This window comes from Cuculus canorus, chromosome 5 (genome assembly GCF_017976375.1).
Source record: "Cuculus canorus isolate bCucCan1 chromosome 5, bCucCan1.pri, whole genome shotgun sequence".
In the NCBI taxonomy this organism is placed as follows: Eukaryota; Metazoa; Chordata; class Aves; order Cuculiformes; family Cuculidae; genus Cuculus; species Cuculus canorus.
In genome coordinates this window covers 59,342,383-59,355,258 of record NC_071405.1, presented here as the reverse complement: position 1 = coordinate 59,355,258, position 12,876 = coordinate 59,342,383, and the positions used below count along the sequence as shown (strand labels likewise).

General features: G+C 36.5%; 1 protein-coding gene across 4 annotated transcripts in view; it reads right to left on the bottom strand.

The window, feature by feature from the left end:
* Window positions 1-12,876, bottom strand: part of FMN1 (formin 1) — a 182,755-nt gene that overhangs the window by 33,005 nt on the left and 136,874 nt on the right. For all 4 annotated transcript variants that reach the window (XM_054067736.1, XM_054067737.1, XM_054067735.1 and 1 more), the window contains one exon: window positions 6,466-6,558. In XM_054067736.1, the coding sequence (XP_053923711.1) occupies window positions 6,466-6,558 (93 nt within the window). The remainder of the gene's footprint in view (window positions 1-6,465; window positions 6,559-12,876) is intronic.

Below are 12,876 nucleotides of genomic sequence, written 5' to 3'. Positions count from 1 at the left end.
TATTACATAGACTACTTTGATTGAGAAGTAGTAGATTTTACAGCGAAAATACTTTTTTTCTGCTGCAATATAAAAAAAATTGTTTGGCTAATTGGGTAAGGAACTGGCTGGAAGGCTGCATCCAGAGAGTAATGGTCAATGCCTCAATGTCCAAATGGAGGTGAGTGACAAACGGTGTCCCTCAGGAGTCCATATGAGAATCAGTATCATTTAATATCTTCATCAACGCCATAGAGAGCAGCATTGAGTGCACGCACAACGAGTTTGCAGATGACACCAAGACGAATAGTGGTGCTGACATGTCTGAGGGATGGGATGCCATCCAAAGGGACCTGGAAAAGCTTGAGAAGTGAGCCCATGTGAGCCTCATGAGGTTCAGCAAGGCCAAGTGCAAGGTCCTGCACCTGGGTTGGGGCAACCCCCAGTATCAATACAGGCTGGGGGGGATGAAAGGATTGAGAGCAGTCCTGACTAAAAAGGACTTGGGGTACTGGTGGATGAAAAGCTGGATGTGAGCAGTCAATGTGCACTTGCAGCCCAGAAAGCCAATCATATCCTGGGCTGCATAGAAAGAAGCGTGGCTAGCACATCCAGGTGGGTGATGTTCCCTTTCTACTCTGTTCTGGTGAGATACCACCTGCAGTCCTGCATCTAGGTCTGGGAATCTCAGTATAAGAAAACACGGACTCGTTGCAGTAGGTCCAGAGGAGAGCCACAAAAAAGATCAGAGGGCTGGAGCACCTCATCTATGAGGAAGGGCTGAGAGATTTGAGGTTGTTCAGCCTGGAGAAGAAAAGGCTTCTGGGATCTTTTAACAGCCTTCTAGTACCTACAGGGGGCCTCCAAGAACGATAATTATACTATCATCCTCCTATACTCAAAATACTTATGGGGCTATAAACTAAGAAAAGAAGGTCCTGTTCAACAAACTTAATTTCCTTCTATGACAAGGTCACTTACTTACTTGACTAAGGGAAGACAGTCAATATCGTCTTTCTGGATTTCAGTAAAGCCTTCAATACAGTCTCTCACTGTATCCTCCTAAACAAAATGTCCAGCATACAGCCGGATAAACGCATAATGCAATGAGTGAGCAATTGGCTGACAGGCCGGGCTCAAAAGGTCTTACTTAATGGAGTTACATTGGGCTGGCTACCAGTTCTTAGAGGGGTTCCCCAGGGATCGATCTTAGGGCTAGTACTCTTTAAAGTCTTCATAAATGACTCAGATGCAGGACCTGAAGGTTTAATAACTAAGTTTGTGGATGACACAAAATTGGGGGCAGATGTTGACACTCTTGAGGGCAAAGAGGCTCTGCAAAGGATCTGGACAAATTGGAGAGGTGCATATTCACCAACCACATGAAGTTGAACAAGGTCAAGTGCCGGATTTTGCACCTGGGGCACAGCAGCCCTGGATGTACATACAGATTGGGGAATGAGAGGCTGGAGAGCAACCCTGTGGGAAAGGGATCTGGGGCTTCTGGTTGACAGCAAGTTGAACACGAGCCAACAGTGTGCCCTGGCACCCAAGAGGGCCAATGGTGTCCTTGTGTGCATTAAGCACAGCATTGTTAGCTGATCAACAAGGGAGACGATTGTCCTGCTCTACTCCACACTGGTGTGTCCCCACCTTGAGTGTGCAGATTTGGGTGCCACAGTATGAAAATGATATCAAGCTGCTGGAGAGGGTCTAGTGAAGGGCCATGAAATTGGTGATGGATTTAGAAGGGAAGCGGTATCAGGAGCAGCTGAAGTCACTTGGTTTATTCAGCCTAGAGAAGAGGAAACTGAGGGGAGACCTCATCACAGTTTACTGATTCCTCACAAGGGGAGAAGGAGGAGCAGGAAGTGATCTCTTCTCTCTGGTGACCAATGATAGGACAGAAGGGAATGTCAGGAATATGTGCCAGGGGAGGTTTAAGTTGGATATTAGGAAATGTTTCTTCACTCAGAGGGTGGTGGCGCGCTGGAACAGGCTCCCCAAGGAAGCAGTCATGGAACCAAGCCTGCCAATATTCAAGAATAATTTAGACAATGCCCACAGACACACAGTGTAAATGTTGGGATTGTACAATGCAGGGAGAGGACCCAGTGATCCTTGTGGATCCATTCCAACCCAGGACATTCTATGACTTTTGTGAAGGTTGCTTTACCTGTGTTAATACAACAGGTCCTACTAGATACAGAGAAAAAATCAGCACCTATGAGCATCTGTAGCAAAAGAACAATATTTAAGACGGAATATTTATATACTCAGGAACAAATAGGACATAGTCAACAAGAAACTCGAAGTCAGACAGCTGAAATATACTACAGTAGATTTAATTCCATATGAAATTTTTTCACACATTTGAAAAGGCCAGGAGGTAGCTCTCTGCCTCTTTAGGCAGACAGATATGTTATGGAATCAGAAAAGTCCTTCTGTTTATTCTCCCTGTTCTCATATTTCAGAATGTAGCAGGTTTGATCAGAGTTTCTGGCCAGTACACTTGCATACTGGGTTTTTTTCACGATATGTCTTAATTTCTTTGTATAATTCCCTCAAGAATAAAAAGTGAGGGGAGCTAGCCTCAATAGAATTTATTTCTTATTTTCTTTTCCATTAGACTACCTCAACAATCCTCTATGGTGCATTCCAACAGGCAAATGAGGAAATGTGGGTCAAAATTCCTGTTCTGAACCAAAAATACATTAAAAGTGCAATAGACTGGATGCATGCCCAGGTAGCTACTGCAGTCTGGCTAAAATTATTAAGAAGAAATCACTCAGGAGTAAAAATCAGATTTACTGACATTTTCCATGTGGTTACTAAGCTTGTCTGAAAAATGCACTGCCTCCTGACATAAATCTGGGGCGAGTATCTTGGTCTATGACTTTATTTTTCTGCTGTACAGTCGTGTGACTGCACAGCGTTGATCTTTTATGTAATATAAGATGTATAGCTTTGCAGCAAAGCAATGAACTTAATCAATGTTTTCTAAGTGCTAGGCTAGAATTCTAAACACAGGACAATTTATTTTACTATGGGATTAATCTCTCTATTTGACAAGTCCCTCCCTCTCCATCATGCTTTTACCTCGGACACTTCAATGCATAATGTGCCTTTCCCAAATAGCTTTGCTTTCCACAATTAATGATTTTCAAAACCTGTTCTGTCTTGACATCAGAACAACTGCTTCCCAGACTCTGCTGAAAACTAAATGAACTCCTTTAACAGCAAAGTCTTCATTATTAAGATCCTTTACTCTTAGAAAAATGAAGAGAGGCAGCCATACTCTTCCTATGCTAACTGATATGAAGTTTAAAGACTTTTTAATTTGCACATTCCAGTATATGAGGGAGGAAATTGAGGCCAGATTAAAGTTTTTACATACTTTCTGACCTGGAACCAATGAAGGGGAATTTGGAACCGCATTTTTCAAGATCCTGCATGAATCTGTGTTATGCATTTCCACATTTATTAAAAAGGACAAACAATATGAAATAGTCAAGCAGTAAAATAAGAAATAAATTTTACTAAGGCTAGTCGCCTACTCCTGTATGTTATTTACTTTCTGGTTTGTATTATTCATGAGAAAATGCACAAGGAGAATAAAAAATGTCATGAAAAGCTAACACCAATGGCTACTGGCCAGCATCCCTTCTAGCTTCATAGCTGCTCTAACAGAACTCTTTTCTCCTTTTCAAAACAGAGTATTTTCATCTTTCTCATACTCATCTAATTTTTTTTTTTTTGTGATAGCTTTGTATCATAAGAGGAATTTTCTTTAAGCAATTCTGAGCAAGAATTTTATACATTGAGAAGTACTGCAAACCAACCATTAATTTCCTGATTTCAAAGTTCTTTTTCCTTTCATACCAATTTAAATGAAAAGCATGAACATATTTATCAAAAAACCCATACAGTAATTCCACTGAAAGTATGGTGTTTATTAGTTCATAGCAATTCTTAGGTCTCCATATGTCAGTAAAACTAATACAATTTGTTGCATATATTACAATTAAATCTACTAAAGATTATTTCCACTTTGAGAATAATCTAAGCCCTTTTCAGAAAGCATAGGCATGTCAAATACAGCTTATTTTAGGTATTAACACAGTTTAGACATGATGTCTTTCATGTGGGAATCACAAATTGCTTGACTAGGATTATCTTTCACTACAAAAAATTAGCAAGAATCATTATTTAATATTCTGTGTAGCAGAAAAGTGAAGTGCTCTCTGAGAAAGAGATTAACTATTCTAGCATCACACGTCAAGTAGCTAAACTGGGAATAGAACCTAAAGGCTCTGGCACACTAATTCCCTGTCAAAGGCAGTAGACTACATTACATCCAGTTATACAAAACAGCACTGACATCAGCAGAAGTACAGTTTATCCCCTCCAGCATTTTAGAATGTCAGTCTCCATAACACTCTCAGTGTTTTCTGTTACAACACAGCAAGTATTAGATTTAATTGGTATTAATTGTAATTAGGAAATGTAAACAGTTCAGTTTAAGCAAATCAGTATGTTCTTTTTCTTACAGTATTTCCTACTTAGCATAGACTAGAAATGATGGGAAATTGTGTGTGATGAAAAACCTCAATATCTATGAGTTCCAGCCCTATTTTCAAGCCAGATGTTTCAGAAAACATCCGAGCTCTGGATACTTGCTGTGAGCTGGCAGAAAGATAACAGACAATTTTCTTACATTTGCTTAAACCAGCCACAACTCTTCACAACCTGAAACCAGATGCTTAACGGATGCTCAGTATTATCAGTTAACTCCTAATTTCAGAGAAGCACCTGAATTTCCAGACACTTATCTAAACCGAACCACTGAGCTTGACATTTATCCAAAGCCTATTCTAGTACCATAAATCAGGATGGTTTTCTGTATGTTATGTTTACCTCTCTTCAGTGTAGAATTTTACAGGACTTCCACTCTAATGCCACAGAAAGTACCACCCACCAATTAGAAAGACTCAAATCAATCAGGTGACTAAAGAAGAAATAGGATCAGTAATTATAGGATCTGACAACCTATTGACAGCTCATCTCAGGAAAAACAAGATGAAACAAAAGTGTCAAAAGCCGAGAACTTAAATGAGACAAAACTAAAATTAAATGCATATGATTAGATATCACAAAACTTAATATTATAAAGCAAAACATGAACAAGAGAACAGCAGAAAAAAGTCGACAAAGTGGGTTTGCTCTTTCTAGAATATAAAAAAATCTGCAACAATAAAAAGTGTCTCCATTATTTTTTTGTTTGTTTTACAAGTTCTGTGGCAAGAAATTTGCGGTTTTAATACTGTCCAAATACACTTGCAACTAGAAGAAAAAATACAGAAATAAATATATCCATTGAGCTCCATAGCCTGTGAGAAGGGTGAAGAAGAATATTAATTTATTACACAGTATGATACAACAGGGACTGCTACTTTTAAAACATCCTGTTTTCACCTATCAAAGTATTTTATAAGAAAACCTCATGAAATAAAGTTTTTTTAAAAAAAATTAGAACAAACTTTGTAAAAGGGATTAAGCTAATTCATAAACTACACCAATCCGAATAATCACTAGCAGTAAGTAAACGTGCTGCCTTTTTTAATATATTCAGATAGTTCACTTGACTTCCCAAACAGTAAATTGTTGAACTATTCACAGTTTCTATGAGAAATACTGGCCCTTTGGTAATATTTAATTCTTAACAATTCTTTATATAGTCATCAGAAATGCAGCACAGTCTTTTTACGCAAATAATCTGTACTCCTACAACCTGGGGGTGAGAGATGGTGAACCTATTCCTTTATTTTGCACAGGTTCAGAGACAATGGTACCGGCAGAAGCAGGTGACTGGGAACACATAGTCCGGGAAACAGGAAAGAGCAGGACTGTTATTTTTAACAACAGCAACCTGGGTTTACATGGTCTTGAACTGATGACCAAATTATACCTTGAATCTCACCCCTGTTGTCTCCAGACTCTACCACGGTAAATCATTTCTTTATGGCTATTTCTGTTTCACACAAGATAAAATCTTTAAATGTGAATTAGTCAGTTCCTAAGCTCACACTATTAATAAAAGATACCATTACTTCATGTGTATATGCGATCTTTCTCAAGACAGGAATTTTTCATTACAGTTTTTTATAAACTAGGAGCTTTATATTCTCTGTGATAAATTTGATCTATGGTGAATATCTTTTTCATTTTGCCTACAAATAATGATAAAGAACAAAGCAGAAAATAATCAAAAGGAAATGAGTGACATCAAGGGAACAATTATCTTTGACATGTCCAAGATCTGTGTAACCATTATACTTAACATATACTACGCACATTACAAACATAATCCATAACAGACAGCAGAAGTATTCAGAGGCAACAGATATTTAATGCAGCTCACATTATGCATAACTTTGTAAACAGTATTTTCCAACTTTTTTTTTTTTTTTTCTCAAACTCGGTTACCTTTTTGGAAGAATTCCTCTAATTTCTCCTTGAAGGGCTGGAGATGCTCTTCAGAAGACTCTCTGCAAACTAACTTCATCTGTTTTTCAGAGGCTACAAAAAAGAAGTTGAGAGACGTTTGTGGCAGAATTTACCAGAAATATATGTCAACACTGTAGAAGCTTCCATCTAAATTTGTCACCTAGACTTACTTGAGTGGAAATATAAATAAATAAGCTATAAGGAATCCCGCAATTACATTAAAATTAAAAACCCCAATACTTGTCTAGCATACCAAATCAAAAATTCTAAGTGTGTTTAAAGAGTGGGATTTGTCTTTAGTAATGACTTTGTCCTAAAACTCCAGCTGTGTGCTGAGACTTGCCAATAACGCAGCCTGCCTCATGCACATATTTTAGGTGGTATTTAAAACTTCAAACTTTGTTTCTGTGGTGAGTGGAGGATGCCTTGTATCTGGACAGATTTTAATCAATCAATGCCAGGCATCCTGTACTCAACCATTTTTCGTAAAGCAGATGCAGGAATTCAGTTTTACTGAAGGATTAACATTCCAGGCCATGACATGAAATAGTAGAAGTCTTTAAGAAAGTCAACTTGCATCTAACTGCAATTTGTTTACTACATAATCTATCTGTTATTTTAAGACCTGATGCCATGCCAGTTTCTAAAAACTCCAGGTTATTCGCCAATTAATTTTAACACTTCTGAAACTTCTAGTAAACGTTGCAGATTCCAGCGTTTCACATTAAAAATGAAATGACACTGTTAGAAATCAAAATACAATTACCTTCCATTTATCAACTGAATTTATGTACTATAAGATTTTGTTTTTCCCCACAATTCTTCATTCCCAAGAAGCAAATGTACATGGAGTTTTATTTAGGAGTTAAACCAGGAGTTACAGTTTGGCTACATGAAACTTATTCACACTTTGTTGCTACCACCATTATATAATTTAACTTATTGAAGCAAAAATTAATAAAAAATTGTGGAAGACAGGTTCAAAATTTATAATTAAAATGTCATGTTAATTTAAGTTTGCAGTGCAGCAAAGGTCAAGAGAAGGTATAAAACAGATAAAAAATACATTTTATTGTACAACTACTAGCGTGCCTATAATATTCTTGCAACAATTTCACGACAATAATTACATTATAATAATCTTACATAAATTACTTCTATAAATTACTTCTATAAATCTATGAACAAGTAGATTTCTATGAATATGTATTATAATAATAAGCTTGTACATACAGTGGTATCTGGAAATACTCTAACATACTCTAGAAAAGCTTCTCAAACTTACGGTGTTGCTAATGCATTGTCTGGAGAACTGAAAGCTTCCTGAAAGCTTCCTAAAAGCTTCCTGCAAGTTTTAGCAACACAAGATGTAGAAAGGTTACTCAGATATATGCCATGTAAATATTTAAATGACCAAGACTAGGATGAATCATTTCTAACTTAAAAAGAAACCACATATAATACTCATTCAATATTTTTTTTTTTAATAGAGATGACTAACATTAGCCTTAACAAGATGACAAAAGCTATAGGAAAACACGGACAAGAAGTACCCACGTGCAGACAAAAAGCTGATTTGGGTAGTGAATTCTTAAGAAGAATCCTAGCATCCTTAACAAGAAGGGCAACATTTGGTATGAAGGAAACGTAAGAGTAAGATGAAAGGCACAGAAGAGAAGAGCAAATGAGACAGGTGACAGAGAATAAGTGACCCAGGGTGCTGATTAAAACTCTGAAACTTTGCAATGAGATGAAATGAGATGATATACCAGTTTGCATAAGCCATCTTGAAACAGTAAACTGAAGGAGACAAAAGTCAAGTAAATGCTGGCAGACTGTAAGAATTTACATTATTTGAGAGCCTTAAAAAGGAGACCTTTGGATGATTTTCTCTGCTGATGATATTTGTATAGATGATATCTATCCAAAACTAAAATCTACCAGTTTACTTCCTGAAGTTGTTTCAGGGAACTGCCAAAACTGACTGAAGAGCTCTGAGAAAGTTTTAGCTTTGAGTGAAAGAATTCAAGGACAAGGGTGATGAAGTGAAAAATCTGTTGATCACGAAAGCAATGTATTTGCCTTATACTGCCTAATCTTTCTTTAAATAACTCTGAATCTAGGTTGTACCTCTCTCAATAACCTACACTTTTGATCTAAAACCAAAAAAAAGTATCTGGGCAATTGAAGGTTTACTAGTTCCATCAACTGCACTGAAATATTCGAATAAAACTTGAATTTACTTGTTAATGTTAAAAATAAGACGTCACATAGGTATGAAGTCACTGGCTGAAGGCAGTCATGAACTTCAGCTGGAACACCAGTCTCAAAACCTTTGTATTCATGCTGAAATCTGTCCAGTGTCAGTCTTCCCTTCAATAACAAAATTCCCTGTGCAGGATAATGATTCCTTGTCCAGTATCTACAAGAAAATGATGATGAGAATCATCAACCAGATGTATCGTATAGGCCAAAGAACTTTGGAACATGATTAGGTTTGCCTGGGATAGATATGGCAAAGAATGGTGAAAGCGTGTTCTATAGAATCACAAATCAGATACAAATAAAAAGACAGTTGGAAGAGGAAAAAGCTTTTCATGACAGGGCTAAAGAAAACGCTTTGATTAAAGTGGAATTGTAATTGTACATATTATAGTCAACTGGTCTTTGTCAGCCTAGATTTTGCAGTATTGGTGAAAGGCTACCTTTTAACTCTTTGGCCTGCCTCAGTTTTACACATCATGATATAAAGATTTCTGGTAACTAACATTAATTGAATTTCCTGTTACATAAGTTTGCTTAAAAAATAATTTTTGTGGGGCTTTTATTAGAACGATTCTGAGGTAAAGAATTCTATTATGCATTCATTCTTTGAAATAAATTCTGAAAAGCTTCTTTCTGAAAAGGTTACTTTCTGAAATAATGAGGAATCTGAAAGAATTCTGAGGGATATGAGAGCTAGCACCATCTCACACCAAAATAATCATCTAAGAAAATAAATAACCTGTTTCAGCATTACTGATTGCAAACAGATGCAAATTCTCCATTACTGTAATAAACTTTTTGGTTCATTTTCTTGGTATGCATTAAATCTATTATGCTACTTTGAAAATTGTTTATTTCTAAATGAGTTATTGAAAAGAGAGAGAGAAAGAAAGAGGGAGAGAGAGAAAGAGGGAGAGAGAGAGAAAGAGGGAGAGAGAGAGAAAGAGGGAGAGAGAGAGAAAGAGGGAGAGAGAGAGGAAGAGGGAGAGAGAGAAAGAGGGAGAGAGAGAAAGAGAGAAAGAGAGAAAGAGAGAAAGAGAGAAAGAGAGAAAGAGAACATGAATTTGCAATAGTATTTGATAACTGGATGTACATTGTGCTTCACTCACTGGAAATCTTGGCCACAGAAATCTTGGCCCCCATTAGCAAGACATTAAAACAAAGCTGGAAACTGCTGATTATCAGTTTGCCACTGTCCAGATTTAATGCAGTACTTGGCTCAAAAAGTTTTTTAAAAATCCCCAATATAAGTGAAAATATTTACAAAATAGAATGTCTCTCACTTAATGCCTATTGGGCAATAGTCTTTTAGAACTCCACAGACACTTGTAAATCTGTCAAAAGAATCACTGCCCATAAACAAACTTTCACGTAAAGAGCATTTCAGTGTCAATCAGACAGGATTTGGAATTTTTTAAGCACCATTTGTAAAGTAAACGCAAACCCAGAAATAGTTTAATGTTGGTAACAGTAAATTACTAAGTATTTACTCACCAGAAACCACCAGTAGCATTTACAGGAATCATCTTGGCAGTGAAAGCAACTATCAACACCATGAATTCCTATAAACCTGTCACTGACACTATCCCCCACCATGAGTTATGCCACCGTGAAAGCTGCTACCCTCCGACCCCCAGCCTTGTCTGTTCAGAGCCTGGCAGGTTATACTGTCAAGCTTGCTGGTTTATTTTCTTGTTATAATGCAGATTTGTCTTTGATAGGAAGGTTACTATTTGATAATTAATTTTTTTTTGAATCCTTATATTTTCTGTTTCAAAGGAGATTTGAAAGGATACTGCAAAAGAATTCAATGTAGCACTAAATAACCCCAATTTCTGTATGATAGGATCCATCATTTTTTACAGTGCAGAAGCCTGTTACAGTACTTGGGCCCATAAACCCAAATAAGAATCTAATAAACTTGAGATTAAACGCATAAATTTAAGTTATTCAGCAAGTGCTATAAAACATCCTCATGATTTAGTTCTTTGGTTTTGCTTTATCACATTTTCTTACTTGGAAACAACTTTCTAAGTTAAACTAAAAGTTACAGGAGGTGCACATGCACCCGTTGGACGCAGTTGCAGGATTTGGTTATCATCTCGTGTTATTACATTCATTTTAGATACATATTTACTGCAGTTATGCACGTAAGAATGTTAGCTTTACTACAATCCATTATATATGTGCCTTCTGCAGGTTTTGTGCTTATTTATAGATTTACAAGTAAATGTTTCTTTTCAGATAGTTTTAAATAAACGTGGAGAAGAAGGGAAGGGACTTATCTTGATTCCTTTGGAGTATAGTATAAGAATTTTGACAACTTGTAACTGCAAGTGGTTATGTTGCTACTGACCCAGAAATTTTCAGACACAGTATTTTATCTGCATTTTTGGACACACATAGATAATCAGTGCACATCTCAATGATGGCAACACACAAAGATTCCAGCACTAATACCCTTCCTAGACCTGGATCGACTAATACAGAAGCCTTTGAACCAAATAGAGAGGGACACACAATGAAGTGGGGCATGAGATTTTCTGAGACAAAAGTATCTGAGAAAAACATAGAAAAGGATCAAATTGTGGTACTTTATTCTTGAGGTTTGTTTTTATTGTCTTAAATAAGGGTCAACTATTTAATGCAAACAAGTGCTAGCCCACATAAAACTAAACACATCGTTCTAACCTATTAATTGCCTGAATAGTTACTGTTCCGTAAAGTTATTTTCAGCTAATTTATAAAAAGTGTGTTGCTATGCACTATTTTCTTCACTCATTAATATTTTTTTTAAAGCCAGTTTGGAGGACAGACACTAACAAGCAAAACTTTAAACAGTCCCTTTTCTTAACAGAAAAGTTTTAACTTTAAACAGTCTGCTTGAAATAATTTTTTTTCTTGTGATGCACAGAAACAAATCTGTTTAAATGCTCAAGGTCTCACATAAAAGTGAGGCAGAAAAACATTTCAGTGATAAGTCCTAAGCCATGGAAAGTGAAATAATTGAATTAGTGGCATACAAAATATATTGTAAAGTTCTCTTGTTCTAACGGAGTTTTAATGGAAGTTGAGAGTCGGATATCTCGAAATTTTCAGAATTTTGACTGGATATTCTGGTTTTGTCTTTCAGATCTAAGATTTGTGAGGCATTTTTGTTTGTTTCTTTTAAAGTTTAACAACATTTTGAACTTTTACAGTATGTGATGGGATGCAGAGTAACTGTCAGGACTATATTAGTTTCCACTAACTTAAAAGAAAAATTTTTTTGCTCCTTGTTTTGTCAAAGAGTATCAACATTTTATATAAATAATTTAAAAACCTTTCTGTTAAGATTGTTTCCCAGAAATACATTTAACAAAATGAACAAAGAATGCTAGTAAAACTAAATATTTTGCACAACATAGCAACATAACTGCGACTCTGGTTAATGTGTTCTCTCTGAAATGGTAGTTTACATTCAGCACTCCCTTGAGCAGAGCAGCATACTGCAAGGGACAGTACAGCACATATAAATGAGTATAATAACTAAACCGTCATAATTTTCCAGTCAAGTCTTTGTAAGATTCCTTAAGTAATTCCAGCATATATTATTAGTAGAAAGTTTTGGTTTAATATCAAGATCCAAACACACAGACCTATGCACAACATTAAGATCTGTCAGAAGCGTAGAAACGTGCTGAGAAATCGGAACATTTCCTTTCTGTCTGAGCAGCACCAAAAATGAATATTTTTAAATTAAAGAGTCTTGTCTGGCTAAGATTTTTACAGTGCTGGGGGAAAAAAAAGACCTTTCAAATACATAAACACATAATTACTTAGCATACTGCATACTGAACAGGGGATTAGATAGAAGAGAATGGCGGGGCGATGGCTGAAATGCTATGTTTATGAGCTGAAGTTGTAGAGGCCAGAGAAGTGATCTCCTGCTTCCCCCGTACCGCTTGATCTCTGATTTTCTGTGCAAGACAGATCATAAAGTTCCACCTAATTAATTCTTCTAGCAAGGTTATGGCTTTGGTTCAGCTACAGCATCCTGCCTAGATTGAAAACCATGTAAGTTCATAAACTACCTACAACATTAGCAGGAACACTTCTAAAAGTGCTAATTTGCCTCGCTACTAC